Source organism: Bufo gargarizans, chromosome 10 (assembly GCF_014858855.1).
Source record: "Bufo gargarizans isolate SCDJY-AF-19 chromosome 10, ASM1485885v1, whole genome shotgun sequence".
Classification (NCBI taxonomy): domain Eukaryota; kingdom Metazoa; phylum Chordata; class Amphibia; order Anura; family Bufonidae; genus Bufo; species Bufo gargarizans.
In genome coordinates, this window is record NC_058089.1 from 110079944 (window position 1) to 110093618 (window position 13675).

Below are 13675 nucleotides of genomic sequence, written 5' to 3' on the forward strand. Positions count from 1 at the left end.
GTATATGCAGATGAGACTCTAGGAGCAACGGGGGCGTCACCATTACACCTAGAGGCTCTGCTCTCTCTGCAACTGCCGCACCCTCTGCACTTTGATTGACAGGGCCAGGCAGGGAACGCATCATCATACCCGGTCCTGTCAATCAAAGTAGAGAGGGCACAGCGGTTGCAGAGAGAGCAGAGCCTCTAGGTGTAACGGCAAATACATTATATGGAATTCATAGGGTTTGTTCTATTATGGCTAAAGCAGCCTCTATCATCATGTAATCAGGGGTGTAGCTCCTGCTGCCAATAGTAGATAACCACTACCCCCACTAAAAAGTGCAGAAAGTGCACACCCCCCCTGAGCTGAAGCAGAAAGGACCCTCCCCTGAGCTGTCAGCTTGATATAAATCTAGCAGAGCAATGACTGGAGAGATCTCTGGATCCATGTGAGGTACAGGGCTGGTTCTTTAGGCAACAGATTGCATTAGTGGGCAGGGCGCCCATGAACCCGCTACACCGCTCCTGAGCCTTCAGCTCCCATGTCTGGCATTAGCAGCAATTTTAAGGGTCAATATGACCCTCAACTCTATAACGATCGGCTTCATTTAACAGGTGGTCGTGGGACAACTCCTCTAATTGGCCGATCTTCCCAGAAATTCAGGACGCAACCGACAAATATCCAACACGAGAGATTATCCGACGGGTCGAGTTGTTACCAGCCATCATCTGCTGGTTGTAACCCTGGCGGGCTTGTGCTAATACACAGCAGCCGATCCGAACAGGCTGAGCCAGTGATAAGTCTACATTCACACGACCGTATGGGTTTTGCGGTCCTCGAACTGCGAATCCTCAAAAAAAAAAAAACGGATGACGTCCATATGGCATCCGTTTTTTTGTTTTTTTGGCGGATCCATTGTAACGGACAAGAATAGGACATGTTCTATTTTGCGGGGCTACGGAACGGACATACGGATCACAGTGTGATGTCCGCATTTTTTGGGGATCCATTCAAAATTAATGGGTCTGCATCCTATCCGCAAAAAAACCCCCAAAAAACAGGACGGACACAAAATACGTTCGTGCGAATGTAGCCTAACTGGGAGGGAACTGTGGAGTATTAGCAGATAAGCCATCATAAAGCAATGACTGCTACAGGGCTGAGCATACGTTACACTGCAGCCCCGGTAGCTGTATCTGTGCAGGTCTTTGCAGTGACCGTGGCCACACATTAGAAGAGAGCAAACCGCTCTAGACAGATTCATCTCTCTCATAAGCCATTCTTTGTTTTTTGGCACAATGTCCTGTATACAATGCCAACGAAACATAAAACTATCTTCATCTTTACACAGGATGCCCTTTATAGTCTGTAATATTCAACAATGCATAGTTCAGACACAGGGGGGCGCCACATTACACAGAATATACTGTGATCCCTAAACCATCCGCATAGAAAATGAATGAAGATGCATATGGAAGTTCTGAATTAGCATTTCTAACATGACAAATAGGCCGGTGTACTGTACATACTGGGCATCATGGAGGGTATCGCTGTAGGCTGCCCATTTTCAGATCCCCCTATACTGGGGTCTTTGGAAACTTGAGTATACAAGCTGCTTTCTGTAGTTAATTTAATGAACACCAGCCAGCAGGAACAACCCCATGAAGCTAGGCATGCTGCCTGCTAGGGTTAAACCTGTCAATTACTGAAATATCTTTCTTGTGAATATCGGTTGTGCTGTTCCTGAGAAGAAGAAGAAGAAAGACGTTTAGGCCAGCTGTGGAGAGCGGAGGTGCACCGAGGAGCTAAGGGCTCTTTCACACTTGCGTTCTTTTCTTCCGGCATAGAGTTCCGTCGTCGGGGCTCTATGCCGGAAGAATCCTGATCAGTTTTATCCTAATGCATTCTGAATGGAGAGAAATCCGTTCAGGATGCATCAGGATGTCTTCAGTTCCGGACCGGAACGTTTTTTGGCCGGAGAAAATACTGCAGCATGCTGCGCTTTTTGCTCCGGCCAAAAATCCCGAACACTTGCTGCAAGGCCGGATCCGGAATTAATGCCCATTGAAAGGCATTAATCCGGATCCGGCCTTGAGCTAAACGTCGTTTCGGCGCATTACCGGATCCGACGTTTAGCTTTTTCTGAATGGTTACCATGGCTGCCGGGACGCTAAAGTCCTGGCAGCCATGGTAAAGTGTAGTGGGGAGCAGCATACTTACCATCCGTGCGGCTCCCGGGGCGCTCCAGAGTGACGTCAGGGCGCCCCATGCGCATGGATGACGTGATCGCATGGACACGTGATCCATGCGCATGGGGCGCTCTGACATCATTCTGGAGCGCCCCGGGAGCCGCACGGACGGTAAGTATACTGCTCCCCACTACTACTATGGCAACCAGGACTTTAATAGCGTCCTGGCTGCCATAGTAACACTGAACGCATTTTGAAGACGGATCCGTCTTCAAATGCTTTCAGTTCACTTGCGTTTTTCCGGATCCAGTGTGTAATTCCGGCAAATGGAGAACACGACGGATCCGGACAACGCAAGTGTGAAAGAGGCCTAAGACCTGCCCCTCAGTGCACTAAAGCCTTCACTTCCAAAAGGAATAAAAGTCTTGGGAACGCAGCAATCGATATTCAACCCCGCCAGACAGCGTGCCCAGTTTAAAGGGGGTCGATCCTGCAGAAAGGTGAAGTTTAAGGCCATATGCACATGACAGTGTGCCCGCCGTCTGGGGACGCAGACCCATGCACTTGAATGGGGTCCGCACCATGTGATACGGCATTCACGCGGCCGGTGCCTGTATACTGCAGACCCGCTGTTTGCTACGGTCGGGTGCATGGAGTCTTAGGGAGCTGCGGTTAAAGCACTGCCTGTGAAAAGCGTGCTGCTGCACAAGGCGCAGTCTGCGGCCTCGCCTGTGCCTTAAACCCCCACCTGACCCTCTGGCATCTCGCTCACAAATTAGGATCCGTGATTGATAGATCCGATCTGGCGACACGTCTCTACCAAATCTACAGACCTGCAGCTGTCACAGCATGATAGGTGTTATAGTTTTGCTTCGGCCGGAGAGCCGCAGCTTGGCAGTAGTCCAACCACTGTATCACATACATTTATGACTAAAGGTCACCCATGAAATCACCTGTTTGTTTCCAATATCAACCAGCAGAATTTTGAAGGCAGCTCTGGAGCAAATCAAGATCAGTACAATTGTTTCCCATAGTTACTCAGCATCTGACTGCACATAGAGGGTATATAAAATGAATATGGTACTTGAAAGTGACCATAAGGGCTCATTCACACGAACGTATGGGTTCCGTTTTCGGATTGCGGATCCGCAATACACGGGCACTGTTCCGTGTGCATTTCGCATCACGGATGTGAACCCATTGACTTAAATCAGGAGATGCAAAACGGAAGCACGGAACGGAACCCCACGGAAGCACTACGGAATGCTTCTGTGGGGTTCCGTTCCGCAAAAAGATAGAACATGTCCTATCTTTTTGCAGAATGGAGGGATGTGGACCCATTGAAGTTGAATAGGTCTGGATCCGTCCCGGCGGCCTCACGAACATTCTCCGTGCATTGGGGAGCACAAATTGCGGTCTCGATGCACGGAACGGAACACATACAGATGTGAATGAGCCCTAAGGGGCATGGAGATCCTCAGGGCGTTCCCATCCCCTCACAGATAAATGTGGGAATGTTTTCGTAGAGCAGCGAAATCATAGGTGCCCTAAGGAAAGACTGGCGGCCGAATTTCAGCCATCACCAAGGGTGTAGACATGATAAACCGGGTGAACTCCGCCTGGGGCTCTACAGCAACATTTGGTAAATTGAGGGTTAACACAACCTCACTTATTTCCTACAGCAACAAAAAAAATTGCGCCGCGATACTGACATAGCCAAGTGGGGGCACCCCGAGTCATAGGGAACGTGCATCCTCGGGAGGGCGATACCCAAGTGTCAACCTACGGCCTCATGCACACGACCGTTGTTGTGGTCCGCATCCGAGCCGCAGTCTTTGCGACTCGGGTGCGGACCCATTCACTTCAATGGGGCCGCAAAAGATTTTGATAGCCCTCAGAGTGCTGTCCGCACCCGTTGCTCCATTCCGAAAAAAAATATAACATGCCCTGTTCATGTCCGTTTTGCGGACAAGAATAGGCATTTCTACAATGGGCCGCCTGTTCCATTCCGCAAATTGCGGAAGGCACACGGGCGGCTTCCGTTTTTTGCGGACCAATGTGCCACAAATCTGCACGTTTTATGTCCAGATTTCCCCCTGCAATGCACAGGGTGAAATATGCAGCAAGCCTATGTCAAACCCGTATATAACATATGCAAATTTACCACCTGATTCACTGCGGCAGAAAAATACGCCACGTCCACTCCGCCCCCAAATCATTATCGCCTCTGCCAACCATCCTCAAATAATGGAACTGTAAAAAAAAACATCAGGGCAGAGATGAATGGAGATCTCATTCTTCTCGCAGATACGAATCAGCTGCTGCAGGAAAAGAGAATAATTCTTCCCAGTGCCTTCACTTCTCCCCCAGCAGGAGGCGCTATGGCACCACATTGAGACCAGCACAAAAGACGACCAAGGGGAGCGATTCTGGGAATTTTGCACCCAGCGCAGTCCTGCAGCGTTACCAGCGCCATCTCACGTGCAGATGGTCACTTGGTGCAATTAGAATGCAAATCAACATTCCCGACCTTGGGAAAAGCTGGGAAAGAACCTTGGTGGCGGAGCATTTCCACCGACATAGAAAGCGGCTCCCGCTGTGGCACAGCCTGCGTGGATTGCAATGGGCGCGCATGTAATTGAGCACCACTAAGCAGGGGTCACAGATGTAGGCGATCAGCACGCACTTCTACCAATCATCACAGGGTCCTGGACTCAAGTCCAACCAGGGCAATGTCAGCGCGGAGTTTGTAGGTTTCCCCCGGAGTTGGGTGTTTTTTCTTCCTCGCCGGAGTTTGGGTTTTGTCTTCTGGATCCTTGATAGGAATGGTTTTTCCAGGATTTAAATTCGGATTAGCTATCCTCGGGTTAGGTCATCAATATCTGATCAGCGGGGGTCCGGCCGGGTCAGAAGAAGCTGTGGCCTCATTCTCGGCCTGTGACGTAGTGGTCATCAGTCACGTGGCCTTTTGTGCAGCAAGTGAAAGGGACTGAGCTGCAGTACCAGTCACAGCCACTATACAATGGACGGCGCTGTGCTTGCTATGCAATATAAAGAGACCAATAGGGATGTCTTTTCTTTTTTTTTCTCTCAGGAACATCGCAACAGATTTCCAACCCCACCACACAACCTGCCTAGTTTAATAGGGTGGATCCTGCTGCAGTTTCAGCACTGCATGCTTCTGCATAGTCTGCGGCCTCTCCTTTGCCTTAGGGCTCTTTCACACGAGCAAGTTTTCGGTCTGGATGCAATGTGTGTAGTGAATACATAGCATTTATCATGCATTCAGGAAAAATCCTCAATATCTGATCAGTGGGGGTCTGGCTCCCAGCACCCTGGTGGTCCGAAGAGGCTGTGGCTTCTTCCTCAGCCTGTGACGTAACATGGCCTTTTGTGCAGCTCAGTCCTATTCAAGTAAATGGGATTGAGCTGCAGTACCAATCACAGCCACTATACAATGTATGGCGCTGTGCTTGCTATACTATAGAAAGAAACCACAGCGCTCCATCAAGCACTGCAGCCCTTTCAGATAGCGGATTAGCAGGGGAGCCCCGAGTCGGACCCCCGCTGATCTGACACTGAAGACAGGCAATCGGTACTTGCAGTATTTTTTCGCACCCCCTCCCCCACGTGGTCTTATGGAAGCACTCATTAGTACAGGAGGACTGCAAAGTGTGAGAATGCAGCGTTCCCTGTGCTAGCTTTACTCACCGCTCCCTGAAGGCTCCTCACGCTGCATTGTGTCCTACACGGCGAGGACATTGGCGTCAGGTCACAACGCAGCGTGGCAGGAAGAGCGCTGGATGTGAGGAGTGGCAGAGGTTTGTCTGCTGTGAGGTCTGAATGGGGTAATACGGTAATTCTCAGAAAACCCCTTTAAACCGCCTTCATTTTACAAACCAGGAACCAATCCACTTCTTTATAGTAAGTTTTAGAGAACATCCCCCAATGTCATTTATCTAGGGGACAAGAGGGCAAAGTGGAGCAACTATACCTTACCTTTCCCTATTCATGATCATCGCTGGGGGAAGGGGGACCCAAGAAACCCATTGTGTCTTTGTATTCAGATACAAGCATAGGTAGGGTCTAGCTACAATAATGCCGATTACTTGTAATATTACTGACTTTAAACACTCTGGCTTCACCGCTCACAACAAGTCCTGCTGCTTCAGTGTCTGCACCGAGCTAACTCTGCTAATGCACTCTTAGGGCTCATGCGCACGACCGTACGCCCTCCGAGCGGGCCATATGTCCTGGAGCGGCATACATCGTGCACGCACAGCATCACAGGTTACTATGATACTGTGCGCTCATATGATCATATGAGTGCAGGACAATAGTCCCACGGGCGGCCTGATGCGCACAGTATCATAGTAACCTATGATGCTGTGTGCACGATGTATGCCGCTCCAGGACATATGGCCCGCTCGGAGGGCATACGGTCGTGTGCATGAGCCCTTAGGTTGTGGAGGGTGGGGGTACTGCAGCCACCATTAGTACATATGGTTATAGTCCAGTCTATAAATGTATGCAGTGAGCTCCCTCTAGTGGTGACTGCAGGCATGCAGAGTTTAATATTTTAACTATGTCCGTGCAAGGGATTTGGAGCTCTGTATAAAAAAAAAAATAATTAAAAACTGATCTAAAGCTATAGTAAGAAATGAATCGGCACAGAATTTAGGACCTAGTTAGATTACACCCAGGGCACCAAACAGCTGAATCCAGTGGGTGAAGCCTGGCCTGTTACACACGAATACCTACCCCAGTACTCGTTGCATTAGATGAGACATTAAAGGGGGTTCCCGTCAGAAGCAATCATTACCTATCCACTGGATAGGCGATAACTGCTCGATGGGTGGGGGTGGGTCTGGCCACTGTACCACCAGTCTACCCTAGTCCTAATAGCCAGTTTGAGTGGAATGGTGGTCAACCATGTTTCCTGCTGTTCCATTCAAAGTGTATGGCACTAAGGAAATCGCAATGTGCTGCGCTCGGCTATCTTCCTACGCCCACATACTTTCTTAGGTCGACTGATATTCTATTCAAACTCCCATTAGCTTGCGGGAGGCGGGAGAAACAGGGTGCCCTATTTGGTTAATCAATAGGAGTCCCGACACAGCAGTCAGACCCCCCCACCACCACCAATCTAACGCGGGGTGAGGGCATCTCGTGGTGCACCCAAGACATGAAGGACACAAAATATACAATGGGTTGTTACCATTTATTGAAACTGCATGTAATAGGTTTAATGGCCTGCCAACGTAGATGTTAAAATAAATAAATTAATATAAAATTCTTAGGGGGAAGGGGGGGGGGGGAGGCGGTATAAGGCAAGACAAAGTGCCAAAGTGGTTTTGTCTTAAGGAAACCTGCAGCAGTATTCTCCCATAGTGCTTTGCGTTGCAGACCAGTAAAAGCAGGAGCTCCTTGTGCCTCCAGTCATGGAAAGGCGAGCATTCCCAGTAGAAGAACCTGCAACAGAACATGCAGAAACACTTGCCTTGCTTCTTCTACGATATTAAAAATAAAGTCCATGGCAAAAAAAAGTAATAAAAATCTATGGAAAAAAAAAAAAAAAAAGTTGGGCTGGAAACAACCCCACCGAGGCCTCTTGACACATCCAGGAGGGTTAAACTGATAATGCGCAGTCGGGATCTGGACGTCAAGACGGATAACAGAGGTTTGCTGCTAGAGCAATTGCAAATAATATAATATATATTTTATGTATATAAAAGTGACTGTTAATACAGTGCATAAATCCTCCAAGCGCCTCCTAGTGGCACAACCTCAACCGCTCTAGGCACTTGGAACTGACCAAACATGCCTCGTTTGCCCCATGTGATCGGCACTGTACCCTACCCCCAAAAAAGCTTTCACAAGGGCAGCAGATTCCTACTGTTTGTTCCACTGCTGCAGCCTATAGGAAGTAAAAGCGAGGGATTCCCCAAAACCTTTGGAAAGCCAGATATTAAAAACCTATCCGCAAAAGCATCCCGCACGAAAGGAAGTGGTTAAATGTATAAGGGCTCGGACCTAACCAGGCTTTCAGACTGAACTTTCCTTCGCCACAGCCGGCAGCACTTTCTTGTTTCAGTTTTAACTTTTTCAACTTACAAAAGATCCCTTTTCTCCACCCGCGGGGCTGGCGACATGGTGCAAATGAGAGGCGGCAGATTCTACAACCGTTATCTTACGATCTGACCCCTACAGGATGGGCTGCAACCTGTACTAAGTGCTTGTGGGTGCAGAGACGGGAGCGATTCTCGCCACTTTCTGCACTCGAGGGGGTTAACCAGGTGGAATAATTCAAGGCAAGCTTCACGTAGGGAGGAAGGGGGCACATAACACTGAAGTCAGGCTCGCAACGCCCGCCTCGTTCCATGGCAAAAACCTACAGTATCCGCTGTGTCAGAGCAGCCTTTGTATCATTAAGTCCAATATACATTGTTATTATTTGGTCATTTACATAAGTGTTGTGTAATAGTTGGCTTCATAAGCTCATCAGGCCTCGTTCTCTGTAAGGGAAGAATTCGCTAACACGGCGTCCGGCGGGCGGCTCATCCTGTCCAGCTCCTCCTGGACGTTGGTCAGCACGGGCTTCTGTCCTGTACACAACAGAGAGCAAACCATCAGCACAGAGAAAGGCAATTTAATAACACAAGTCTCGGACAAACACTCCTCCGATTCAAGTCAATGAGCTGCAATACCAAACACAGCCTGTATTAACAATGGTGGCGCTCTTTCAGTGTGCAATAGCAGACCTTTTTTTCTAATCAAGGCACCTCCTGTCGAATCCTATTAATCATTCTCTATTTTTGTCGAAATCTGCCAACCGACACAACTCCCATTACAGGGATAGTCACTAAATTATCAGAGAGCCTTGAGCAGTAAATCTGCTTACCTATGAAATGATGGGGGTGGTAGTAACCAAGTACGGCAGCTGTAATGGAAGCCATAGAGCGCTAGGCTTTTTCCAGCAGTCTGAATGGAGAGGCAATGCGCATACTCGACCGGGGGCGGGACACGGGATTCCCGTTCTCATGACTGATGGCAGTCAGACCCCGACAATCAGACACTTATCACCTATCCAGCGTAGGTGACAACGCGTCATTCTGAAACAACCCCTGTAAGGTATACTGGTGAAACTCGAAAAACTAGAATATGGTGCAAAAGTTCATTTATTTCAGTAATGCAACTTAAAATTAGTATTTTGTGAAAAGGTTCAATATTCTAGGCTCAAAGTGTCGCACTCTAGTCAGCTAATAATCTGTACCCCCCGAGCAAAGGGGACCTGAGATTGTGACTTTGGGGTTTCATAAGCTGTAAGCAATAATCATCCAAATTATAATAAAGGCTTGAAATATCTCGCTTTGCCTGTAATGAGTCCCATATGTTAGTTTAACATTTTAAGCTGCATTACTGAAATAAATGAACTGTGCACCATATTCAAATTTTTCGAGTTTCCCCCGTCTGTCTGAAGATAGGAATACCCCTTTAAAGGGGCATTCCAGCTGTTAAATTATCTCCTGTGCACAGAGTAGGGGATGACTATTAGATCTGTCGGGTACTGCTCAGGAGAACGGGTACCTTTTGGAATATCCACCTCCCTCCCCGAAAATGAACAAAGCAACAGGCCGAGTTCCATTCATCTCTATGGGAGTTCTGGAGACTCCAATAAAGATGAATGGAGCGGCAGTTTACATGCCAACCTGATCATTTTTTTTTTTTTTTTTTTTTTAAGGGGGGGGGGGGGGGCTCCGAGGGGTACAAAGTGCCTGATGATCTCATTATCAGCGGGGTTCTCCCACTGATCTAATAGGGGATAACCTAACAGGCGGAATGCCCCTTTATACCGGATACTACAAGAACGCAATGTTTCGCTTACCTGCTTTCTTGGCAGAGCTCGGAGCAGACCCCGGGCCGCCTGGACTCCCGGGAGACCCTGTCTTTTTGCTCAACAGACTATTGAAGAAACTGGCCAAGACTCCTTCGCTGGCCGCAGCATCTGGAATAAGGACACAATGCATTGTATATTATAACACTACAGAACGGGGAGTCGGAGTTACAGAGGCGCTGGCTCATGACTTTACACACTGAAAAGTGAAATCTGCAGCTTTTCTGGAGAAAAAAAATAAATAACAGGTGATCACAGTTTCTGTACTGGATCGATTCCTCATCAAAATTCTCATCAAACCCACCAGATCCAGTGCAAGCGAGCAGGGTATTTTATACTCCATTCACATGCAACAGAAAAAAAAAAGTGCACATTTTTGCCGCACCACGGAAATAAAAAAATAATTATCCTCAGGAAGAATATTGATTCTGTGCGTTCCACACTGAATTGCCACAGAACAGACCCACGTGGATTAGCCACCATGAATGGGGCCTTGTCTGAACCTGCTGGTACATCCGTGTCCGAAATGTACGTGTCAGCCTTGGATTTCTCCCACAGATTCTCCAGTATAGGCAAATCCGAGACATGTGAACAGACTCGTACTGTAAACCGCTGAGGATTTGCGCAGTGTGCGTTGCCCATCCACATTACAGGGGTGGGGAGGTTGCAAGTAGTTTCCCACTACATTAGCCGGGACCAGAGGAACTCGTTGCACCTACCTTTCTGGTGATCGTGTCTAATATCTATGACAAGATGCAATCATAGATTTATTACGTAGATGACCACTGTGCAGAATATTGGGGACTGCATTAACCACTGAAATATGGAGCTTGGAATAGTGTCCTCCGCCAATGAATTATGAAATCTTAAGGCTTTTGAGGCTTCTATGTTTAGACCGCAGCAATGCATCCATTATTCACAAGTCCTAACAATACAGTCAGATCCTTGAGAGCGTGGGCATGAGTGCACGATCAAGGGAGGAGGAAGAAGCTGCAGCCCAGCAGGAGAGGGAACCCATCACTTAGAGCTAACGACAATTGTATGTAATGCAGAAAATCTTAAAATCATGAGCCAGCTGCTTCCGTCACCCAGGCTGTATGTTAATGATGGACAGATTAGGCAGGTTCACTCGTAATGCTACATGGCTCCTTCCTAAAACACCAAGCAACTCCAGGAAGACGCCTCTATAAGCGTCCATTCACATGTGCGGACAAGAATAGGACATGTTCTATATTTTTGAGGAGCTGTGGCCCGGAAGTTCGGGGACGCCCTCCGGAAATGCGGACGAGGAGAGCACATAGTGTGCTCTCCGTATCTTGTTCTGCCCCATTGAGAATGAAGGGGTCCGCATCTGTTCCCGATATTGCGGAACGGATGCAGACCCATTTGCGGACGTGTGAATGGACCCTAAAGCTGGTGGGGGGTTGCGAAATTCAGCATTTCTCCCCAGGACACACGACCGGTTGGAAACAGCCTATATGCCTGACTGATGGAGATCCAACTGTGCCCACCATCCCCTGCACATTGGTCCAACCAAGGCCGGGCAACCCCTTACTGAGATCAGTGATCATCAACATGTCAGAAATGGGAGTGAGTAACCGAGAGGATATTTACTCTTAATATTGGGGTCTGGTTTTTTGACAGCCGCCATGGGTGAGGAGCTGGGAACGGTGGTGGGTCCAGTACGACCTGCAGTTCGAGGGGATCCTGTGGGAGCTCTGGCTGGAGATTCCTGAACGACAAAAATGGTAGATTTTAATAAACTTCATGCTGCGGGACATATACAAACAACCACCCCCATCTTCTACATACATGAACACACAAATAAGAAGGAGGTTAATCTTGCAGGCTTTAAAGAATGATCGTTCTGTGTGTTCAGGACCAGACCCACACCCCATAGCTTGTGACCATCATGCTGCTCTACCCTCAGGGCAGATGGCCACCAGTACATAACCAGATGAGAGATGTGAACTGCTCCATCGCCTGCAGACTCTTTCTATATATACACCTACTGCACAGAGACTTGGCTGAGGAGCAGGATCTTAAAATAATGAAAGAAGATGATCAAGAAGACTATGGTCCTGATTTATCAAGACTGGCATATGCTAGGGCCTAGGAGCAGGCATTTCATTAAAGGCGAGGCACAGGCCTGGTCATAAATTAAATGCCTCTTCCGGCAGTCCGTGCATCAAACTGAAATGAGCACAGAGGTCAATAGCCTAAAAATGCCAGTTGTGACAAAAAAAAAAGTTTAGCAACTATCAGTATGACACTGGCTGACCTGTTACATGTGCTTGGCAGCTGGAGGCATCTGTGTTGGTCCCATGTTCATATGTGCCCGCATTGCTGAGAAAGTACAGAGATGTAATATATGCAAATGAGGCTCTAGGAGCAACGGGGGCGTTGTCATTACACTCAGAGGCTCTGCTCCCTCTGCAAGTGTCGTGCCCTCTGTACTTTGATTGACAGGGCAAGGTTTGATGACATTTACACTGCCTGGTCCTGTCAAAATGCAGAAGACGCAGCAGGTACAGAGCGAGCAGAGCCTCTAGGTGTAATGGTGATGCCCCCGTTGCTCCTAGAGGCTCATTTGCATATAATAACATCATGTTTCTCAGTAATGAGGGCACATATGAACATGGGACCAACACAGATGCAGTCAGCTGCCAAGTGCACATATAACAGGTCAGCCAGTGTCAAAGGGACAAAACTGCTGACAGATGCCCTTTAAGTAACTGGTAACCATACTAAGGTGCAGGACAATGAAGAAACTCTAGAAGAATATCCTCGGACCTCAAATATATGTGAACTTGTCCAGACATTTACTGTTCCAGTTCTGCATATCTGCAACCGAACTAAACCAACGTAACCCGGGCACCCATGAATAATACTGGAACCCTCATCTCTAAACTCACCGAGGCTCTTGTCGGAGTGGCCGGCTGCTTTGCCAAGTAAGACTACAAAAAAAAGGCAAATCATTAGCATTTGACTAAATGAATCACTTCTTAATTCCAATAGAAAGAACAATACTTAATATTGATGGCCTATCCTCAGGACAGGTCATCGATATCTGATCGGCGGGGCTACTTGGTGTCGGGCTCCCACCGATCGCTTCCTCTTCATTACATCGCACTTTGTCTCGGAAGTGCAGTGCGATACAGGGGCCCGCTCCATTCACTTGCCTGCATTGGAGACGACCCGTAGTGCGATGACGAGGAAGTGGTCCTCGCATGGAGCGCCACCTGCTCGACTCACAGCTGATCGGTGGGTGTCCCGGGTGTCCGACCCCCCCAATCAGATATTGATAGGTCATGAATATTATGGGCTGGACAACCCCTTTAATAATGTCCTGGAGCTTTTCTCCACACTAATCAGACATTTTTAAACCACAACAGTGTCTGTTAACCAGTATGACTCTTATAGCTTCCACAAGGATGGACGCACCCAGCTAAGGCTCTAAGACCCGTCACAGGCAGATGCTGGGTGTATTCCTTCCCCGATGTACACCTCCAACATGTCCACTGTGCATATGCCAAAATAACATCCTGTTATTAGACCATGGGCTGGAATGTGATTATTTTTTTTATAATGCAAGCCGGGGGGCATATGG

The 13675-nt window shown here is 48.2% G+C and overlaps 1 protein-coding gene across 1 annotated transcript in view; it reads right to left on the bottom strand.

Annotated features, from left to right (window-relative positions):
* Nucleotides 1-7373: 7373 nt before the first annotated feature.
* Nucleotides 7374-13675, bottom strand: part of DYNC1LI2 (dynein cytoplasmic 1 light intermediate chain 2) — a 32010-nt gene continuing 25708 nt past the window's right edge. Inside the window, exons 10-13 of the mRNA XM_044269771.1 lie at nucleotides 12981-13022; nucleotides 11680-11797; nucleotides 10057-10176; nucleotides 7374-8776 (exon numbers count right to left, since the gene is read on the bottom strand). Coding sequence (XP_044125706.1) covers nucleotides 8673-8776; nucleotides 10057-10176; nucleotides 11680-11797; nucleotides 12981-13022 — 384 coding nt within the window. The 3' untranslated portion in view covers nucleotides 7374-8672. The remainder of the gene's footprint in view (nucleotides 8777-10056; nucleotides 10177-11679; nucleotides 11798-12980; nucleotides 13023-13675) is intronic.